General features: G+C 42.0%; 1 protein-coding gene across 1 annotated transcript in view; it reads left to right on the forward strand.

Annotated features, from left to right (window-relative positions):
- The window catches only part of Nt5e (5'-nucleotidase ecto), a gene marked incomplete at its 5' end in the record, with an annotated part of 63,298 nt that overhangs the window by 29,960 nt on the left and 22,755 nt on the right, over nt 1-10,583 (forward strand). The window contains 2 exons of the mRNA XM_010641312.1: nt 6,294-6,516; nt 9,476-9,664. Of these exons, the coding sequence (XP_010639614.1) occupies nt 6,294-6,516; nt 9,476-9,664 (412 nt within the window). The remainder of the gene's footprint in view (nt 1-6,293; nt 6,517-9,475; nt 9,665-10,583) is intronic.

Here is a 10,583-nt window from a genome sequence, read left to right on the forward strand (position 1 = left end):
TTTTTTTTTTTTTTTTTTTTTTTTTTTTTTTTTGGTACCAGGGATCAAGCTTGGGACTTTGCACTTTTGAGGCAGGGGGTAGAATTACTGAGCTAAATCCCCAACCCCGGCTTGGTCTTCTTTACCTGTGAACATCTCCATATTCTTCCGTGATAGATATGTTAGATTAGGCTCAAGTTGGCTCCGGAAGAAATGGCAGAGATCTGTGTGATAGTCATCAAGTACTTACACAAAGAGCTCTTCCCTTTCCTGGCTCTGTTTACCTCTTGGTAGTACTGACACAAATGACTGCATCAAGATATTCACAACTTTCCTGCTTCACCTATGTTCCTCTCTTTTCCTTGTGAGAGTTTCTCGGACAATCAATCATTACATTGTCCTAAGTCACCAGAATGCTGCTCTGATTGTTACCCATATATGGTCTCATGTTGGAGAGGAAGTGTGTGAAAGTTGAGTCAGTATCATATCCTTTTGAGCCACACTTGAGCAACGAGGAGTCCGAGATGGAGTAGTTTTTAGGCATTCTAGATACTCTTTCCTAAGCCTCATCCTCTATGAAACTTTCTCAGCTTACTCTGGCCTTTTTGAGATTTATTTTAGCTTTCTGCTTTTGTTCTCTTTCTTTTCTTTTCTTTCATTCTGAGAGAGCAAAATATTACCATACAAAATCCTTCCTTACCAAAAATATCCTCATACTCATAACTTTTTATATATATTTCCAACTCTGTCCTATTTACTGGTCCCCTTCTGTCATAAATTCCATAGGTGCTTGGATTTTAAAATGCTCCTGGTACATTTTCTGAGTTAGCTCACAGATTTTATGTTCTAATTAAGGCTGGCTGACTAACAGGCTTCCAAGTAGCCTTGAATAGCAAAGATATCTTTTTTCTTTGTACTGGGGGTGGAACTCAGGACCTTGCACTTGCAAGGCAAGTATAGCACCACTGAGCTAAATCTCCAGCTAGCCAGCGTATCTTACTACAAGCAAAAATCAGAAAGAACAAATCAGGGCTAGGCAGACACCTCAGCCTCTGGAGCATATCTTGTTGCCCCTATAAGGGGGCGGTGCACGGTGGCTACCACTCTGCTGCACTCCCTTCCCACAAGGACCACCTTCAGGCACTGCAGTGTCTCCAGTCCATCAGGTGTTTTCAGGGTATCCCAGGCTCACACTGTAGACCACACTCATGAAGGAGATGCATCACCCCATACCACATGGGGGAGGATGGCCACCCTGGGATTTCCCCCACACATCCTCTTCCCTGAATCCTCTTTGGATCTGCTGGATCCCTGTTCAGGTGCCAGATCTTGTATACATTTCCCAGAAGGATGTAAAAGAAACATCTGCTTCCAAACTGAGAAGGAGCCAACAGTCCAAAAAACGACTCAGATGAGTCCAAGTTGGCAAGTACATGACTCGGAGTTGCTTACAGGGCAGTGGATGACTTGAAGGCTGCAGTGCTAAGTCAACAACCTGTTTTTTCAAAGCTACTGATTTTATAGGGCTTTAATTAAAATAACAAACAGATCCAAAGCAAGAAGAGTCCTTGGGAAAAGCTGTGCATACCCTGCTCACATCACATCTTTATTAGGAACTCCACCAGTCTCCGCAAGTACTGTCTTGCTGCGGGGGTGGGGGCCCTGTGCTGCAGTCTGGTCACAGCCATAGCACCTGGCAGGGGCCCACTGGACATTAAACAGGGGCCACTACAAGATAAAGTTGCTTTGGCTAGGGTTCTGAGCAGTTCTCATTGTACCTTTCTACTGTGGGTCCCAAATTCATAGGTTCAGCCAGCAGGGTATCAGAATTATTTGGGGGGAAAAATGTGTTTGTACTAAATGTGTTCCTTCCTTTGAAAAAAAAAAAGTAGTAGGGATTGAATCCAGAGTCTGCGTATACTGTAGCTCTACCACTGAGCTACATCTTCAGCCTTTTTAAAAAATTATCCTTTATATTAAAACAAGATCTCACTCATTTGCGTAGCTGGCCTTGAACTTCTAATTCTGCTGCATCTGTCTCCTGAGTAGCTGGGATTACATGTATGTGCCACCATGCCTGGCATAGACATTTTTCTTGGCCTTATGCCTTAAACTATATGTTATAATAACTATTACATAGCCTTTACATTATATTAGGTAATAATATAAGTAATCTAGAGGTGATTGAAAGATTACAGAAGGATATATAATTCATATGCAAATATTTCATCAGTTTGTATAACAGAATAATATATGAGGGATTTTAGTGTCCTAAGGGGTCCTGGGAAAATCCCCTCATGCATAGTGAGGGGTGACTGCATCTGTTCTGTTTTGCTGTTCCATCTTCTATAACTCCCTGTTCTTCTGGGAAGTCTTCCTGAGATAGCTTCATGTTAAGAAAAATAATAGCAATGAATAAATAATATCCATCTATTTAGCACAGTCTGTGAGTGCCTGCTGTATTCCAGCAGAGCGGGGGAGCTGGGTGCCAGAGGTGAGTGGCAGCACCGCCCTTCTTAAGCACTTATGGGTCATCAGATTCTGATAAGTGCTAGACGAAGAAAAGCAGGCAGGGTGAAGTCAAAGTGGAGAAATGAAAATGTGAGTGTCTGGACAATAAATATTTACAAAGGAAATTTTCTGCCTTTTTGTAGGAAATTAGCTGTTTATAGGATAAAGGAAAGCTACTTGTCAGTGGTCTTTCTCATCATCATTTATTCATTCAACACTGCTCCCTGCTGCACTCCAGACTGCTGTGCATCAGAAGGAGCTGACCACCTGGGGGAGGGTGAGAGCCATCAGGGCGATGAAGGGCATGTAACTCAGGCAGGAGCCCAGTGGCGGGTTCTTGGCAAGTCTTTCCTAGAGTGATCACCAGATTTCAGGAGCAAAGGCCATTAGTTGAGTAAGGAATTAAAAGCACGACATGAAGAAATGATATCCTGTTCTGTCTGTGTGCTATTTATATGTCACATAGAAAGGGACAAAGAGGTGTGACAGCATGGTGGGAGCAGTTAGAAGTTTTATTTTAGTGATTGCTTATTGGCTGGGCCTTATGCAAACTTTTTTATAGCCAAGCATAAAGGTTAAAACTTGAAGCCTAGGGCTGGGGATTTAGTTCAGTGGTTCCAGTGCCTGCCTCGAAAGCACAAGGACCTTAGTTCGATCCCCAGTACGAAAAAAAAAACAAAAAAACTTGGAGTCTAGTAGAAGTGGTTCTAGCCTGTGTCTGCTACTCACCAATTATATGACTTTCAACAGTTCCTTTATAAAACTTCTGAAAGTCTCATTATTTTCATCTGTAAAATAAGCATAGTAACCAATAGTGCAAAACTAGATTTTCTACACAAAATCTTTTTTTTCCCTGGTGCTGGGAATTAAACTCAGGGCCTTGTGCATGCTGGGCAAGAGCTCAACGGTGGATCTGTCCCCAGCCAAATCACTTTTCACAGGGCTGGCATGCAGCAAGTACTTAGTAAATGTTGACTTATTTTAATTGCCACTTTTGATTATTCATTCACTGACATTGTAAAGGGAACTGCAGTGTAGAAACATGCGCCAGTCACCTCTTCTCACAAGTGATACAGCCTGCATTGCATCGTGGCTGCGTTCCTGAGGGGTAGGTGTCAGAACAAGGCTGGAGAGCAAGGTGAGACCTACCTCGAAGAGCCTTGTAGGCCCTATTGAGGATGTTGGATTTTATCAAGAAGGCAGTGCTTCTCTAGGACATTTCAGTGGAGAGTGACAAGGCTGGATTTGCATTTTAGGAAAAATTAGTCTGGTGGCAATATAGACAGAGGCTTCAGGAAGGGGAGGAGATCGCTGAAAGCCTGTTAGGAAGCCATTTTATTCATCCATGGGAGTAGTCATTCCCTGCATTAAGGTAGTAGCAGGAAGATGGAGCACTGAGGGGAAGGGGAGCAATGCTGCTGGACAGTGATGGAGAGGTAAGAGTGGAAGCATTCAGCTGCTTAGAGTTTCCAGCATTATTGGCTGAAAACATGGTGGCACTGTGGGTCCAGCTGGCAAAACATGGAGAGGAATGAGATTTGAGCACGCTAAACTTGGGGTATTCTGGAGCTTCTGAAAGGAAATCTGAACAAGGCAGCTGACAGATCGAACCAGAGGTCAGGAGCAATGTCAGGCTGGCTATTTCAAGTTTGGAATTGAAGGTGTGAGTGTGAATAAGATCATTTCATCAGCCTGTCCACAGCATTGAGCACCATGGATCAGGGCTCCTTTCCCCATGGGAATAAAGAAGCTAAAAAAAAGTCAAAATTGGGCCAGGGATTCAGCACAATGGTGCTGCCTCCTGTCTCATAAAGGCAAGGTCCCAAGTTCGATCACCAGTACCAAAACAGAAAAACAGTCAAAATCACTATTTTCAGGGGCTTACGTATTGGCACTTCAATTCATGAACTCAATTCCTTCCACAATTCTGGTTGCAAAATGAATTGGACAAGAACAGAACTGAATTTATCCATAGGGTCATTTGATTCCATTCTCATCCAATTTGGTTTATGACCAGAATCATGGAAATAATTAAATTCATGAACCAAGGTACCACTGTATTAAAGTTGGGGTAGAGGGGGGAAGACATTAAACAGCAATAAGGAAAAGTATAACTTCTGCTGTCATCAAATACTAGGAATAGAATGTCACTGACAAATTGGATAATCGTTTATATAAGAGCTGTAGAAAGATTCACTACAACAAAACATTTACAGTTAAGCAAGACAGTTATTGTAGAATCATAAAGGAAACTTGTTTCACCACAGGAAGAAACTTTGCCATTCTAAAATAGAAGAAAACACATGACCTGAGAGTGGGAAACCCCTTAAGAGTAGATCACCCTTTGGGGAGGAAGTTAATTAGATAAGAGGAAGAAGTGAAAATGTGTGTATCACCAGAGAAGGGGGAAAAGGCAAGATCAGGAAATCTGAATTGAGTGGGGAGACAGGTATGTGGGCATGTTCAGGGGTCACGTGGCTTTCTCTGCTTGAGTGTATGCACCTGAGGACACCTCCACAGCCCTGCCCTGATCATAGGTGCTCAGTGAATGCCTGTGTGCCAGGTAAGGGGGCTGCTGAGAGGGAAGGAGGTGGCAGGACATGGGGCTCAGAAACACCCGTCCTAGCCAGGAGACAGACAAAGGAGTAATCCTATATACATGTCATGGCAGAGTGTAGAATGTGCTAGGAAGGAAGGGCTGAGGCTAAAATACATTGTGGCTCTCGTTGAGCCAGTGCCCCAGGCTGTCCCAGACAACCCACAAAGTGACACAAATATGGATGCTTATTCATTTAGAAGTCTGAGATTGACTGGTGTTAATACAAAATAAGCAAAATAGTCTGGGCAGCCAGAGCAAATTATCAGTGCTTAGAAGACGTAGATATGGGCCAGGGATTTAGCTCAGTGGTTCCACCGCCTGCCTGGCAAGCGCGGGGACCTGAGTTCGATCCCCGGTATGACAAAAAAAGGTGGATGTGTCCAGGAGACAATGGAGGAAGGATAGAAGGTTTTCTTGGGAAAGCAGCCAGCATGTTGTATTTATAAGTGTGACTTCTTGGTGTGAGAGAGTCACACTGCTGAAGCTGGATGGAGCCCTGAGCTCAGAGTGCATCCAGAAGCTGTGAAAGTCTCCCCATCATTTATGAGGTTCTTTTTCATGAGAGACTGCTAGGAGTGGCCCAGGGCTGACTGAAGAAAAATGCCACCCTGTAAAATGTGGGCACACCAGCTCCTTTCCCTTCTTTATTTTCCCAGAAGAATTAAAAGACTGTGACTGTCCTTAGAAATAATCGTGGGAATCCAGGGAATAATAACCAAGAAATGCTATGAGGAGGGAGGCCTCTGGTCTTTGCTAACAGTGCATTCACTTTTGTTAAATTCCTGTTGATTTTAATGGTTCCTCCATGAAGATGGTGAGTTCAGTGATTAGGTATGTGAGTTTATGGGGAAAACTAGAGCATGAAATGGCTAAGCCAAGTAAAGTTGGGCTCTGGAGCCAGCCTCAGAGCTGGAGAGAGTGGGACAGCAGCTCTGAGCAGCTCTCCGGTGAACCTAGGCTTCACTAGGGGCCTGAGACTTGAGATAATGATGCTCAACCAACTTATGAACTTCATGTCCCTGGATCCAGCCCAAGTCCCAAAGTAAAATCTCTGGAGATGAAAAAGACACCAGGCCATGAGACGTGTCTGATAGAGCTTAGCCAACTGGGTGAGTCACTGGCCTAATAAAACGTTGTTTAAAGTATAATTTTGTTGGAAATTCCAGAGTACCTAATTCTTTTTTCTCTTTTCCTTTTTATCTAGGCACTGGGAAATCACGAATTTGATAATGGTGTAGAAGGACTGATCGATCCACTCCTCAAAGAGGCCACATTCCCAATTCTGAGTGCAAACATTAAGGCAAAGGGACCTCTAGCTTCTCAAATATCAGGACTTTATTTGCCATATAAAATTATTTCTGTTGGTGACGAAGTTGTGGGAATTGTTGGATACACTTCAAAAGAAACCCCTTTTCTCTCAAATCCAGGTATTCTTTACTTTTACAGCATGTGTGCCTTGAAAATACAGGCACTTAGTCAGAGTTTGGCATTATTTGTATGGACTGTAAGCAAAAGTAGGAAGAACTGGACAAATGGTGTATTTAGGGTGACACCGATGGACCCAGTCTGCTGGATTCTATATTTTTCTCAGTTACTTCTTTAAGACATTACCTCTTCTGCTCAGTGCACTTCTTTGTGACATAGAGTGCCTTTAATTTGATACACTAAAGTTGGATGTAAAAACTGGTGTATACTATTTCTCTACATCTCTGGTCCCTAATCAAGCCAATTTTTTTAGTCTTTGTACCCCAGGCACTACAAGTGTATAACTTCTATTTCTAGCACATATAATTTATTATATCCAATAATGAAATTCCCGTGATTTTATAAGTCTCCTCATCATAATCCTGAAATATATTTCATGCTTTCTATGTATGTGATGCCTAGTCTTGTGAGGCTTCCTTTCTAGTTTGTTTTTCTTTGTTCTGCTTGTTTGGTTTTGAGACAGGAACTCCCTGTGTAGCCCAAGCTGTTCTCAAACTCCCAGCAATCTTCCTGCCTCATCCTCCTGAGTGCTGAGACTACAGGTGTGCGCCACCATGCCTGTTGCCATGAGGTTTCTCATGTATTAGGAGAATGCATTCTTTTATCCTCATAGGAATTTTTCAGAATGTTTTCATTCCTTCTTGACAGTCTACCAGAAATAGAGGATGATAGCTCCCTCCACACTTACTCATTTCCTCGAGGATCTATCTCTGTGCTGGGCATTTTTCTGTGCACCAGGGATACCAGCCAAAAGTCTTGTCACTGGAGCTTTCCTGATTGGTCAGGATTGATTGGTCAGAAGATGGTGAGTACTGTGGGGAAGGATTAAGCAGCAGGGCTAAGTATAGGTGTGGCAAAAGGAGAGATAAATCAGACACACAAGCTTAACTATCAAATGGTTTATATGAGAAATCCAAAATATAAATACAGAGCAAAATAAAAGATAATAAGAAGTAGGAACTTAGATATTTATCAAAAGGGAAAGAGAGCAAGAGATGGAGGGAGGAAAGGAGGAGAACAGAAGGGGATTAAAAAGAAAATGAAGATGTGTTCTGTGCATGTACCAACTCCACACAGTGAATGTAACTGTGTACTGCAAACATGTACCAATAAGATAGACATTTAATTAAAAAATATAGAAGGGAAAGGCTATTGCAAAGGAAACTCGATGTTTAGGCTGATTCAAAGCCTGAGGCTTCTTGGGGTGGTGAACAAGACACAGATTACCCTTGAGGCTCTCTTCATAGATTATAGTGGCAAAGCTGTTGGCAGCTTTTGATTTTTAAATGTTGCCTGTAAGTTACTGGCAACAGGGCTAGTCCACCCCATTTGTGTGGTGCCGACATCCAGGCTGTGAGTCTGCAGCCTCCTTGGCTGTGATGTCAGCTGTGCTATTTGCCCCCCATGATAATTTTCTCATGTGGAGCTGACAGGACTCAAGAGTTCTCCCAGCAAAGCACACAGAGAGCCCTGACCTCACTGTCACTGGGTGAGTTTTTGCTGTTCTATGGAGGCATTTGTACTTTTCAAATGAATTTGCAGACTCTTGCATTTTGAAAGTTAGGAGATTTTGTTCATATTTTACCATTCTCATTTGTGGCTAGTTCTTAGAAATTAGTGTAAAGGAGTCTGAATCAACTGGAGACTGCTTTGTGGCACAGTATTAGATGTGACTTCAGAGCAGCGTGCCTCTGTATTGGCAGTTACCTTTGTGCCAGTTAAATTCATAAAATTTCAGGGTTTGCTACAGGGACTGGTGACAACAGATGGTACTTATTCACCCACCACCTGGCAGGATATCCAGACCCATGCTTGCCAGTGAATACCAACAGGTGATCAGTGATTACCACTGGGCGAGGGAGCAGGCAGCCAGTGAAAAGCTTACACGCTTCTGGTACCAGCAGTGTTTAGATGCAGAGCTCAATCCTGACATTACTGTCAAGCAAACGAAGTGTTACAGTTTAGATCTAAAATGTCCCCTAGAAGGCTCCTGTGTTCAGGAGTTGGGCCTTGTTGGAAGCAGTGGCTCACTGGGGATATGACCTAGAAGTGTGTATTCTTGTTCCCGCTCTTGCTGCCTCCTTACTGCCGTGGAGTGAGCAGCATTCCTCTGCCTTACCCTTGCACTGTGCTGTTGCTACTTTAGAGGCAGCTGTCCATGACCTGAACCAACTGGAAACTGAGCCAAACAAAACTTCTCCTTTAAGTTTTAGGTGTCAAGTATTTTGTCTCAGGGCTGAGAAAGCTCACTAACACACAGAGTTATCAACTGACATGTTAAAATTGGCATTCAAGTACTACTTGCTGGTTCTTCTAGGTTTGCAGACTAATTATCCCATGTTTTCAAACAAAGCCTTGGAATTACTAGTACTCCTTTGTATATCATGTTTATATTTTCGGGCATTTTCTACATTGTTACTGTGGAAGTCTAAATATAAAAAGAGATTAAAAAACAAGCCATATCTGAAGTCTCCTCATAGTTTGAGATTGAGTTAAAGTAAAATATTATCTATAACCTTAAACTAGTGCAACTTCAAGTGAATATGACTGAGGTTATTGATTTGAATTTTTTGGGCTTCCTAGATTTTATATTTAATTATAAATATGTTTTGGTCTTAGTAATTAAACAGCTTTAATATCCAGGCATGGTGGTGCATGCCTGTAATCTCAGCACTCAGGAGGTTGAGGCAGGAGGATCGCTGTGAGTTGGAGACCAGCCTGGGCTACATAGTGAGTTCCAGGTCAGTCTCAACTACATAGTGAGACCCTGTCTCAAAAAACCAAAATAAAAATAAGAAAAAACAGCTTTAATAAATTAAGGTTTATTCCTGATATATTAGCATGTATAATAAGCAATACAATAAATTATTAATAAATTATTTTATTTATGTTGTTTCTTAGGAACAAATTTAGTATTTGAAGATGAAATCACTGCGCTACAACCTGAAGTAGACAAGCTAAAAACTCTAAATGTGAACAAAATTATTGCACTGGGACACTCTGGATTTGAGATGGATAAACTCATTGCTCAGAAAGTGAAGGGTGTGGACATTGTGGTGGGAGGACACACCAATACATTTCTTTACACAGGTAATTGTTTCAAAACAGTCACATAGGCAAGAATATTCAGATAAGTTATTTTGCTGCTTTTGCCTTTATAGATGTCTTATTATTATTTCTAACAGTTTATTATGTGATATAATATCTATAATGTGGTACATATATGTAATATAGTGAATATCATGATTATGTCAATTCTATTTATTTATAAGTATATATAAAACATATAGATAAAATGCACATATATAAAGTGAAAGATTACTGAGCACCAATCCAAAGTCCAGTTTATGATAGATTCATACCAAAAAGCAACACATCGTATTAAAAATCTTAGGCATAACCAAAATAACATAAATAGAGTTTATATAACTCAAGCTGACAGGATTTGATTGGTAGGCTGCACAGACAGCAGAAGCTGGAACTAAGTCATTTTGCTCTTAGCTCTCCTGTGTCCTAGGACTGCAATGTCCTGGGAGCCACAGAGCTCCGGCTGCACAGGAGAAGGTGTGCTCTCTCCACCGACCTACCGCCCCCTCCCCCAGCTTGTTATTAGTCTCGGTTGAATTCATAATGGCCCAATGAGTTTAAATTTGGTCCTTCTGTCCCACTGTCCCCTACCTTGATTCACATGTATCTTTGAAGAATACATAAGAAAAGGAGGAAGAGGAGGCCTGGCTGATGAGCAGCAGGTTCCCCAGCAGTGGGAAGGAAGGTTTTGATAGGGTGCTGTGGATCCCCTGAAAAGGATGGAGGTGGGACATATAAGGCCATCCTGTTTTTCTAATAGCAAAACTCAGAAATACTTCAAACAGTAGGGAACAGCTGGAAGTGGCCAAAGTGGTCATCACTATCAAAATTTTCTCCTGCCTCAGGCTCCCAGAGTGCTGAGATTGCAGGCATGTACCACACAGCCAGATAGGCCCTACTACTTCTTTTTTTTTTTTTTTTT

This window comes from Fukomys damarensis, unplaced genomic scaffold (genome assembly GCF_012274545.1).
Source record: "Fukomys damarensis isolate Sample0158 unplaced genomic scaffold, DMR_v1.0_HiC HiC_scaffold_14, whole genome shotgun sequence".
NCBI classification, from domain to species: domain Eukaryota; kingdom Metazoa; phylum Chordata; class Mammalia; order Rodentia; family Bathyergidae; genus Fukomys; species Fukomys damarensis.